Source organism: Ambystoma mexicanum, chromosome 9 (assembly GCF_040938575.1).
Source record: "Ambystoma mexicanum isolate Mex_15411 chromosome 9, UKY_AmexF1_1, whole genome shotgun sequence".
Classification (NCBI taxonomy): Eukaryota; Metazoa; Chordata; class Amphibia; order Caudata; family Ambystomatidae; genus Ambystoma; species Ambystoma mexicanum.
Window position 1 is genome coordinate 697,276,667 of NC_090931.1, and position 12,653 is coordinate 697,289,319.

At 46.2% G+C, this 12,653-nt stretch overlaps 1 protein-coding gene across 2 annotated transcripts in view; it reads right to left on the bottom strand.

The window, feature by feature from the left end:
* The window catches only part of ZDBF2 (zinc finger DBF-type containing 2), a 326,002-nt gene that overhangs the window by 167,342 nt on the left and 146,007 nt on the right, over nt 1–12,653 (bottom strand). For both annotated transcript variants that reach the window (XM_069615579.1, XM_069615580.1), the window contains one exon: nt 4,166–4,220. In XM_069615579.1, the coding sequence (XP_069471680.1) occupies nt 4,166–4,220 (55 nt within the window). The remainder of the gene's footprint in view (nt 1–4,165; nt 4,221–12,653) is intronic.

Sequence of the window (12,653 nt, forward strand, 5' to 3'; positions counted from 1 at the left end):
CCACCTTGCATTTAAAAACCTCTAAACATTAATCAAGCCTATGGGAACCATTTTTAAAATAGAACCTTTGTAAGCCATGGAGACTAATTTTCGCACTGTCCACCTGATATGTAATATATTCCTTCCAGAGGCAGTCCTTTGGAAATTTTTATCTCACATAGATGTATAAATCCACTATATTTATTGGTCTCCCTTTGAATTCCCATTTTACTGGATTCTTCTTTTTCCCTGAAGATCACAATCTAGGTTTTGACTTTGTTTAGCTTTAGTTTATTTACTTCCAGAACATTCTCTGCATAATTAAGGCCTTGCTTTAGGCCTGCTGGATTAAGTTTCAAGATAATTGTGTTTTACGGATAAAAATTTGATCAAAATTTGACACAAAAAGTATAAAAGTGGTGCAAGCAGGCATCCCCGTTTTACCCCATTAACCTAACCGCTGTCCTGGTTTGGTCATGCCATAATTGACTATTGTACTGTGGATGCACCGCCCTAGCACCATGAAAAAGGTCTTCCCCTAGAGGAAAAGGGAAGCCATCCTCAAATTCGTCACAACGGCGCATGCACAGGATGAATGCCATCTTTCATACGAACTGTACACAGACCGTATAAAGTTTGTATATTATACAATTAACATACTCACAAAAGCAAGTCACAGCAGATTTTAATGTCAGTTTTAACACAATTTATATCTTTTGAAACCGACAGTAAAGTAGCGGCATACTTTTGTGTAAGTTCTTAGGAGCTACATATTACATCAAAGTGCGAATTGAAGAAGTCCCATACGCCTCTAAGACGTAATAAACACACACATTACAGTTAAAGTTGACTTTTAACGTGAGCTTTCATACAAATAGGAGTTATACAATGCATGAGCAGAATGGAGGTACATTTTATATTCAAACCCTACACATGTGTAAGATTAACATTTTGTATATGAAAACTAATAACACAAACTCTTACTATGCACCCCCTTAGAACGCATGCTCATAGAACACCCACTCATAAGAGATGCGCTCCTATGTCATGCGCTCCTATGAGACACTTATAAAACATACTCCTAGGACGTAAGCACCTATGAAATGCACTATGACTCGCACTCTTGCGACACACACTGTTAGGGCACCTACTCCGGACACGTGCTCCTATGACACGTGCACCTATGATACACAATCTGACGAAATACACTCCTACAACACAGTAACTTACAGCATGCACACTTACGAAACATACTCTCAAGTCCCATGCTGTTATACAACATGCTCTTATACCACAAACACACTTCTACTACATGCACCCACAGCACACCCTAATATTACAACAAACACTCAGAATCAATAATGAAGTATCCGTAAAAAGAAAGTTGAAAAGAAATACATTTTACAAAAGAGTTCAGGTTAAACGTCGTAAAACCTAAAGTCAACAAACATCAGAAATAATGGTGTTAAGGTAACAACATAATAAACGTTAATACATAAACTATCATGGAAGCCTTAACTTGCCCGGTTATTTATTTCAGATGCTTTTTCTGCAGACTTCAAAAGCAGAAATATCACACTACTGCAGAGGGCGGGGCGTTTCACACCCCCAACCACTTTCGGAAGCGGTTCCCCTCTCCCTCTCCCACACTGGCGAGTTCTCTCTGAAATTGGGGTGTTTCACCTCTGAAGCTCTCCTTTCCTCTACCGCCTCTCCTCAAAGCATTTACATTCAACCGGCACCACTAACACACTGATCCAGAGAAGCAAATATTCACACAGTCACGTTTACCTGCTCCCCCTTCCTTCCACACGCCACAAACATTCTACCCCTTCCTCCACACTGACACACACAGACAATCACAAGTCAAAATCGGAAAACACTTACTTTGGACACCTGTGTCTCCCCTCTTCCGAGCCGCTCGATGCCCATTAGCCCCTGCTCACACTCATGTGCGGCAGGAGCGTGACAGTTGATTTAGAAAGAACGCTCAGAGTGGTTACTCGGTCTTTTTAAATATGGTTTTTATTTATAGGATTTTCATTCAGTATCGATTCCATATGCACCTGTTTAATGCACTAGATCTGCAATACGGGAAACATGCTTATGCCCCCAACAGACTCAGCTTGATGGATTCCAGTTCCAAAGATAAATCTCATTTTAGTTGGTTAGTTGTGCAGCCAGTGTTCCAGTTTTGCTTGGTGTCAGGCTCCAAATCAGATGCAAACCTGTACAGAGACTGGGGACTAGAGAATATCTATGCTGCACTTAAGTTCTCTCAGTCACTTCCCTTCAATTCAGATTTCTTTATCACAAAAGGATTATAACTAATCAAAGAAGCAAAAAAGTCCTTAATGTCTCCAAGTCCATAAAATTATGCAAAGAAATGGATTGTGATATGACGCTTTGCCAATTACAGAGATCAATAGCTATATGTACTTTAACTTTAATTGAAAACTCGATCCTCTACTTCTTTTCCCCTCATAATGATGTTATACAGCTTTTGAGTATAGCAAAGAGGAATATTTGAAAGAGTTATTGAAAGTTTCCCATTCCTGTGAGAGGTACACTTTAAGCATTCATTATTCTCTATTGACATATAGAAGGTTCCTTAAGTCAGGCCATGAAAGAAGCAGTCAAAGTGAAATGAAAATGGATTCATGACCCACCACTTCTCTCATACCAATTGACAATTTAATAAGGAAAGGAGACACAGGATATAGATGATAGAAATGCTGCAAAAACATCCCATGAAAGCACTGAGATGTGCTTATGTCTAAACCTATGATCTCTTTTAGGCAGAAGGGAGAAAAGGGGATCCACCACCCGTCCCAAGCAGTTTGTTTTGTATAGAGAAATTCTAAGTTCATTTCCCTAGTGCCACTGGCCTTTCCTGAGCCCCTTTCTTGAATGCGGTAGTATTCCATGACGAGTTCCCATGTTTGGATTGTGCCCGCTTAGGTGGTGCAAACTGTTGCTGATATAGGTGAACCAAAAGCATTGTTATAGGTAGAAAGGGTTGCCATTTCGGAGGCTAATGTGGATCAGTTTTGCTTCCCTGCACGGCTGTGTCCTGCTGAGCAAACGTTTTAGTGTCAGATATATGGCCATTATTGTAATAGGCCATGTCTCTTTAAGACCCAGTAGAGGCACTTGTTACACGCAGACACAGGAGCAGAGCAGGGGAGCTCAGCATGGGACTATCCAAGAATGAACAACCTCTTTGTGCCTCTTATTGCTCCCCACACCTGTTGAACCACAAACCTTGAAATGTCACGACAGCATGTCAAGCAACCCAACCCAAACCACATACCAACTATCACCCCTATCCTAACCTCTCTTCACCCATCAATCTCACCAGAGCAGCTCGCTATCTCGCTTAAATCCACCACCGCACCCCACACACCCTGCCCAACCATACCCAATCTACTGCACTGACATAACCTCACCCATACATCCAAACCACCTCCAGCCCTCAAGCCATCATCTCAAACCCTGATGCTACTGCCTACCCTCACCACTTCACTCCATCAGCTCACCCTGTCAACACCACAAAGCACACTACTGCAACACTTAACCCCTGTGCAACATTAAATGACCCCATCAACTTTCCTACAACCACCCTCCACCCTAACGCACCCCAGCCACATACTGTCCCTAACGCCATCAATATTCTTGCACCCAGCAATCCCAACTCACAAACCCAGGCTGCCAAAAGAAGACAACAGCTAGAAAATCGGTTACGTACCTTAGCAATTAAACGCAGCGTTTTGTCAGATGTCTGCAACATGCATATTTAATGCCCATACAAGTACTGGAACTGTTGCTTTTTCCAAGATTTATTCAGGTAGAATTTTGGCAGCATTTCTCATGCCACACATCAGCAATACACGATCGATGGGAGCTTTATGAGACTGTCTAACGTGCCATCAGTTGGGGGGCGGGGAGGCACAAATTTGGGCCTGAAAGAAGAAATTCTACCCCAATGCTATGGGGCCAGTGCCAAAATACCCATTTATCCCAGTTGACATAAATCCTTGCACCACTGCTGTTTAACAGCCTAGTTTGGGAGGAGAAACACTCGGGAAGAATTGAAAGAAAAACATTAAACGAGGTTATTCCATTCCATGTCTGCTATTTGGTAACTGATCGAGTGCCAAGACAGGGCAGCCTGTGTATAACTCACCGGTTCCGTTTTCTTTTTTTAGGCCCCTCTGTACTCCTCCTTTCCAAACAAGGGCCTAGAATAGCATAGGGAGAGGGAGAGCAGATGAGTCATGAAGTAATGGAGAAAAGATTACAATTTTTAACAGCAATATAATATACGGTTCACACATTGGTATTCCTATCACAGCACAAGAGGGCAAGCAGGAGAAGGATTTTCGAGAGAATTAACAAAAATATAGACACATGAGCAGACTTATGAGATATCTACATGATCTATCACACCAGTGAAACCACCCAGGAAACTTAAAATTAGCAAATGAGTAACACATACATCTAGGCCAATAGTTTCAGTTACTACCCACCTCCATCCTTCAACTGGGAACACTACTACATTAAAAAGGAAAGATAAACTTCTTAACATGATTATTTCACAAAATGACAACCATAAAATCATTCCTAAATAACAATTAAAACAATACCAGTTTTATGAAAAAATATTTGAACTAGCCCTCCTAACAAAGTGCTTAGAAAAAGTACATTTGTATAATGCAGTATATTTGTATCTTTTCTCAAGGTATAAAGACTGGAGGGATATTTGTGAAGGATGCGTTATAAAGTGAACTTCTCCAGAAAAGGACATCAGGGCAGATGGCTCCAGACTCCATGGTAGAAAAGTACATAGCTTTAAATTACATAGTTACAGGTTCCAGTTAGTAACAGGGGCACACCCACCGGCCATCCTCGGGTGTCTCAGCTCAGGTTTCAACTACCTTCTCAGAACACTAACATGTTATGAATTATCTAACATTCCTTGAGTTGTCAATCTCTCACAATCACCAGCATTCTAACAATGAGGAATGGCCAGCAGGTGACCTGCAAACGAACATATAATACATTGCCACAAAGACAAGACACAACGCACCTCCTTCCCTCCAGATATATGAAATACAGCGCCTCCTTCCCTTTACCTATGGAACAAGTAATGCCAATGATACAAATAACAAAAACGGCAAACATTCATGCTACCAGTATCATTGCAGACACCACACACCTCCTTCCCATTACGAGTCAGATGGATAATGCCCAGAAGCATGCACACTGTACCTCAGGGAAACAATACACAACACATGCGATGCACACACAAATCCACCACCATTATTGTTATTATGGTATTTATGGAGTGTGAACCTAGCTCCGAGAAGCAACAGAGTGCTTTTCAGAGTTAACAGAACAGATATACAGCCGCAGGTGTTGGATACAGAGGAGTACAGCTGTACAGGGTGGCAGGGAGTAGAGGGCATTTAACAAGTGAGGTGATGCGGGGGCGGGTGACATGATGGCCTAGGTGTTGAGGATTATATTCACCATCAAACAGTCTTGAACGAACTAGGCGGGTTCTTTAACAGAACTTAACCATTTGTGACACTCCACTCCTAGATCACTTCACGCTCCCTAGCCACAATGCCCCACGACTTAACTACAGTGAACGTCTTGGGTGAAGGCACCCCTCAATTACTGAACTGCAAACACCATTTGTCACTGGTAATCCTTCACAGAATTCCCTCCCTGCAGTACTACTTAACAACTTAATAAGACTTTAAGCTGTGTCAAACCATGAGATGCCATGATGAACAGCCCTCCTTGATTCCCCAGACAACCCAAGGAAATTAGCTCTCACTACTGGCAATCCTAAAGACAGACCTTCCTTTTTGTTTTGTTTGTTTTTTTGTTTGTTTTTATTATTTATAATGCGCACATAACCCAAAGGGTAAAAAGGCGTGAGAGTAGCAAGAGGGTTGTATAGCTTGGTTACATATAGCATATTAGATAATGTCCCATGGAGTTACAATAGGGACACAGTGACAGGATAAGTAACAAATACCTAGGACACTTTTATCTAGGGCAATAACATAATAGCAAAGAAAGTAGCAGGAGTACACTGAGCATTCAAACCTACTGGAGATCATACTGGCCAATTTGAATAATGATAGGCTGGCCAGGCATGAGGGATACCAGGGAGTATTAGTTATTGTCATTCATCCGTTGGATAATATTCGTCCTGAACTGAGGATAGGGGATGTCTTTCCTTAGAGGTGGCGGTAATGAGTTCCAATGTATTGCTGCTTTGACAGGGAAGCTGCTCCCTCCTGTCAACGTCCGTTTGAATCTTGGGACTAGTAGTAAGTTGGAATTGGCACTGCTGGAGGGGTGTGGGAAGCTTGTCTAGAGAATCTCGTTGCAAGATATTTAGGGGCCAGGTCGTGGAGGCATTTGTGTGTCAGGGAGACAGATTAAAGGACGATCTTGTCTTTCGTGGAGAGCCAGTTAACAGATCTTCTGGTATCTGAGATGTGGGCTTTCTTAGGGATACTTAGGGCTGCTCTTAGGGCGTTATTTTGTAGGATTTGGATCTTATTTATGATGTATTTGTTACTGCCTACATAAAGGGCATTACAGTAATCCATCTTAGATAAGATCAATGCTCTAGCCAGGGTAATGTAGTTATTGGGGGTTAGGAATGGTTTGGCTGCTCGGATGAGTTTACAGGTATAGGCAGTGGCGGAGGTCATTGCGTTTACCTGTTTTTTGAATGATAATGAGGAGTCTAGGTAAAAACCCACGGTTTTTACCTCCTTAGCCACAGCGATGATGTTGTGGTCAATTACAAATGATGAGTAGTTTTGGCCAAGTTTGTTAATATTAGCCGAGGTACCAAGAATGAGGAGTTCTGTTTTGTCAACATTCAGGCATAGTCCATGTGAGGCCATCCATGCCTGAATGATGACGTGCACTCTGTTTACAAAGGCCAAATCCTTATCATAATCCCCCGTCAACGGGATGAGGATCTGGGTGTCATCAGCATAGTTCGTGTAGGTGATACCCAGACCATCGAGATCATCGAAAAGGGGCTTTGTAAAGATGTTGTACAAGGTGGGTGAGACGCAGGAGCCCTGAGGCACGCCGCAGGCAATGGGCGTGGGGTCAGCAGCTGCTAACGGTGAGAAGACTCGCATTGTTCTGTTACTGAGGAAGGACTGAATCCAGCCTATTGCCTCTTGGGAAAAGTGTGCGGCCGACTCAAGGTGTTTGCACAGAATCTCATGGTCGACTAAATCAAATGCTGTTGAGAGGTCAAGGAGCAGCAGTAGTGCTGTCTTGCCCTGGTCTCTCAACTCGTCAATTTGTATCTTAAGGTCAACCAATGCGGTTTCTGTTCCGTGTTGGGGTCTGAAACCAGATTGTCGGATTCCTAAGAGATGTTCTAGATATTGTTGGATTTGTAGATATGCCATTTTGTCAAGGATTTTAAGCATGAATGGTACTGTAGTAATAGGGCCTACTTAGCAAGGGACCTCCTTAGCAAGCTTAACATGACCATCTCCTTTACAGAAATAGGACTGCAGAGCAGCAAAGGCTGGTGACTAAGTGTTCACATAGACAAATTGATGGCAGGAACATATGTTATTCAACGCATGAGGCTGGTGGCTAGGCATTTAACAAGTTAAGGTAGTTTCAATAAGGAAGTTCACATGCAACATGAGTCTGCTGATAGGTAGATTATTCCGATTGAAAAGGGCCGAGGTGCACAGCGGCGAGTCTGATGGCAGGAAGTTCACGCAAGTTGTGATATTAGTATACAGTAATGATGATACTGTGTAAAGTGCGTAGTGCGCGAATACGCGGTACACGAGTGTGACTCTGGGGAGAGTGGGCAGACTAGTGAGCAGCTCGAATGAGCAGAAGCGGACACTCGCAAATGCAGCATGATTAATTAGATTGGAGGATTACGATGACTAGGCAAGTGCAGTTAAGGTTATCTGAGCATCACAGAGGGAGAATCAAGGGGGAGTCGCGGTCTTACAAGCTTGTAGCCCAACGTGCAGCATATCATAAGCGGCATATGCATAGGACAGAAGTGCTGCTAACACATGCACCAGACAACGCTAAACATCGAAATGCAAGTATGGGCATATAGGCAAGTATAAATGCATAGAACAGGGTTGGCATGTACAATAGTACAATGAGGGCAAATGTCTGCTCCAGCGTAACACGCCGACACGCCGGTGACGCTCGGTCAGCTCAGTCACGGGTAGCCTTCTCTCTGGCCTTCCCTTGCCAGAGAGAAGGCTACCCGTTGAACTACCTTAACATCCACCCGATTCACCTAACATTCCATGAGCTGTCAGTCTCCCACATTCATCAGCATTCTAACAATGAGGAATGGCCAGCAGGTGATCTGCAAACAAACATATAATATATTGCCAAGAAGACAAGAAATAACAGTATGCAGCAGTGTTCAATATGTGCACAACGCTAGTGGTTTGTGAGAATCAGTGCGCATGCTGTGAAAAGATGATATGGCTCGTGTTGATGTGTAGTGCCCTGTGAGACGTGATGATGAGAGAGATATGTTGGCAGGGGTTAGTGTGAGTTAGGTGGTGTTAGGATTTAGTTACAGTGCAACGTCTGCCACCTGCTTGACCTTGGCACTCAAGATTATCTGGTTTGTGCATAGTGCACCTTTTTGGATTAGGAGAAGAACAAGTTACTTTCTTACCTGGTAACGTTGTTTCGATGGGATGGTCCGACGACGTATTCCATATCTATGACAGGTAATGTCCACAGCTGTGCTGCTTCGGAAAATCTTTGGCGTCTGGGTCCTGCGTCGATGACGTCGATGCGCCGTCCCCGAGGACCTCCTCCAACGGCTGACGTCACCCGATGTGATAAGTAGGACGCACAACGCCCATAGCCCCAGTTATAGTTTTTTCCCAGAACGTGTGCCACCAGTTTTCTGCCAGTCAGACACACAAGGCCTTGCGGAACGCAAGCTGCAATCGCAAAAGAAATTCTGCAGTGGGGAAGGCAGGGAGGGTGCGATATGGAATACGTCGTCGGACCATCCCATCGAAAGGACGTTACCAGGTAAGAAAGTAACTTGTTCTTCGAGGGGATTGGGTCCTCCGACATATTCCATATCTATGACAGACTCCCAAAGCAGTACCAAGCAAGGAGGTGGGAAAGAATTTAGAATACAAATTTAACATGCCTAATCAAATTGCGGAATAGAGAACTGCCTTGCCAAAGGCCAGATCTTGCCCTCTGATGGAATCAAGGGAATAGGGACGTACAAAAGTATGTACTGAAGCCCAGGTGGCTGCATCACAGATGTGACAAATAGGAACTCCCCTCTGCAGAGCAGTAGACGCAGCCACTCCTCTGGTAGAATGGGCCCGCAAGCCAGCCGGAGGGTCCTTACCCGCCAAGCGGTAACGCTCGGAGATAGCTAAAATAATCCAACGAGACAAAGTCTGTTTCGTCACAGCTTGTCCCAAATGCTTTCCAGCGTAACCAATGAAAAGTTGATCATCCACTCTGACCCGGGACATGCAGGAAATATAAAAGCTCAATGCTCTCCGAGGATCAAGCCTATGGAGCCTCTCCTCTTCCTTACCAGGATGTGGAGGAGGATAGAACGCCGGAAGAACAACCTTCTGGCTCAAATGAAATTCCGAAACCACCTTCGGAAGAAAAGGACGACGAACTCCAAGGACAACCCTGTCCTTATGAAACACAGTGAAGGGTGGCTTAACTGAAAGTGCCTGTAACTCACTCACTCTGCGAGCGGAAGTAACCGCAGCCAAAAACACAGTTTTTAGAGTTAACAGCCTCAAAGGGCAAGAATGTAAAGGCTCAAACGGAGCACCCATAAGAAACTTAAGAACAAGGTTCAAATCCCAACCTGGCACCAAAAAAGGTGACGGAGGGAACACATTAGTGAGCCCTTTCAAAAACTGCGAAATTAAAGGAATCTTAAAATAGGAACACTCTTCAGACGAGCGCTTAAATATGGACAGCGCCGCCAGGTAACCTTTAATGGTCCCCACTTGCAAGCCCCTGTGGGCCAAAGAAAGCAAAAGAGACAGAACCATGGGAATGTCACATTCAAAAGGATTCACATTGTGAACTCTGCACCAGTCGCAGAACTTTCTCCAACGGCACAGAGACTTTGTTGCTGGCCGCCTGGCCGAAAGCAACACCTCCATCACGTCTTCAGGGAGGTCCCAATCCTTATACCTCAACCTTTCAGAAGCCAAGCGTGAAGATTGAGGGATCTGACCTCTGGATGGAGAACCTGACCCCCCTCCCGTGAGAGCAGATTGTCTCGGTAGGGAAGACGACGTGGAGGGCAGATGGACAAGTCTAGATGGTCCGGGTTCCACGTCCTCCGGGCCCACGCCGGAGCAATGAGGATCATCCGGTAACCGAACCTACGTAACCTCTGCAGCACTTGCGGGATGACGGGGACTGGAGGAAACGCGTACACAGTGGGAATGACCACTTCACCACAAACGCGTCTCCTAAGGCTCCTTTTGGAGGAAATTCCCACGAGCAAAACCTTTCGCACTTCCAGTTGACACTGGAGGCAAAGAGATCCACTTGAGAGGTCCCCCAAAGGGCTAAGATCTCCAGGAGAATCTCCTGAGCCAGCTCCCACTCGTGAGAGATCGAGCTCTGCCTGCTCAGAGCGTCCGCCGTCTCGTTGTCGTCTCCAGCCAGATGAACAGCCGAGATCGAAACTTCCTGCTGGATGGCCCAGAATTTGAGCTCCATCGCCTCCCTGCACAGCGGAAGTGACCCTCCCCCCCCCCCCTTTTTGTTGAGGTAGTGCATGGCCACTGTGTTGTCCATTAGAATCAGGACACTCTTTCCGCGTACAGTTGGCAGAAAAGCCTTCAGGGCTAGCCTGACTGCTCTCAGCTCCAACAGATTGATATGGAGTCTGGACTCCGACGGAGACCAACGACCGCTGACTGTCAACTCGTTGGCATGAGCTCCCCATCCCGTGAGGGATGCGTCCGTCACGATCGTCACCTCCGGCCAGGGCAGCCAAAATGGGGCCCCCTTCATCAGATTGCCCTCGACGGCCGACCACAAGGTCCCGGGCTACCTAGGGCGGCACCTGAACAGGGTCCGACAGCCTGCCGGAGGACTGAGACCACTGGAGCTTGAGTACCCACTGCAAAGATCTCATCCGCAGACGAGCCTCTGGCACCAGAAGAATGCAGGATGCCATGAGACCGAGCAGTCGCAAGAATTGGGATGCTGGGAGATTCTGGGCAAGCTGAAACTTGTGCACCATCTGCTGAATGTGAAGAGCCCCACCTGAGGAGGAAAACACTGCCCCAGGGACGTGACGAGCACTGCTCCGATGTACTGGAGCCGCTGCGTTGGTGTCAAATGGGACTTCTTTAAATTGAGGGAGAAGCCCAGCCTGGGAAGGGAGTGGCAGGTGACGGACAGATGATCCAGGACTTGCTCGGGAGAGCTCCCCCTGATCAACCAATCGTCCAGGTAGGGGTAGACTTAAATCCCCCCCTTTCCTGAGATACGCTGCCACCACCACCATGAGCTTGGTGAAAACCCTCGGGCGGAGGTCAATCCGAACGGCAGGACCCGAAACTGAAAGTGCGAGTCGCCAACCGCGAACCTCAGGTACTTCTTGTGCTTGGGATAGATCGGCACATGGAAGTAAGCATCCTTGAGTCGAGAGACACCAACCAGTCCTGAAGTTGAAGGGCCTGGAGGACTTGAGAAAGAGTCACCATCTTGAACTTCCTGAGGAGTTTGTTCAAACCGCGCAAGTCCATGATGGGTCTCAATCCCATGTCTTTCTTTGAAATAAAAAAATAAGGGGAATACCCTCCCTTGTTCCTCTCCGCTACAGGCACCAGTTCTATAGCGTCTTTCTCCAGCAGGGCTTGAATTTCCTGCGCAAGGAGCGGATCCGGACACTTCAAAGAGAGGCTCCCTGCTGGATTGTCGTGAGGCCTCTGCCGAAAAGGAAGACAGTAGCCGTGGGTTATGATCTCCAGAACCCACACATCCGAAGTAATGGCTTGCCACTCTACAAGATGCTGCGCCAGCCTTCCCCCAACCGGCGAACCATGGGACCTGGCCTCATGACTGAGTGGTAGCGGCTGCGGCGTTGCCTGAGGGCAAAGAGGCAACTGCCCGAGCGGCCTTGGCACCTCGATTACCTTTGTTTCCACCTCTGGCACTCTTACGATGGCCTCTTTGACTGCTAGCTCCCCTCGCTTTACTGAAGGACGAGTAATAGCGAAAGGAACCTCCCCTCCATTGCTTTGCCCTAGGATGAAAAGGCGGAGGTTGGCGAACTGCAGCGCCCAACGACTTCGCTGCAGCTTTGGAGGTCTGCAACCTCTCAAGGCTCTCGTCAGCCTTGCTGCCAAAAAGGTGTTCACCGTCAAGGGGCATGTAGAGGAGCCGGGACTGCACATCAGGAGCGAACCCAGATTTCCGCAACCACGCAAACCTGCGCATTACGGTGCTCGCCGCCATGGACCGGCTGACACAATCCGCCAAGTCCAAACTCGACTAAACTGCCTCACACATGGCATCCTTGCCATCCTGAACCATAGCAAGGAAACCATCCCGTTCGTCCCCTTCGGGAATATGATCAGCCGCTAATGCAACACAGTTCC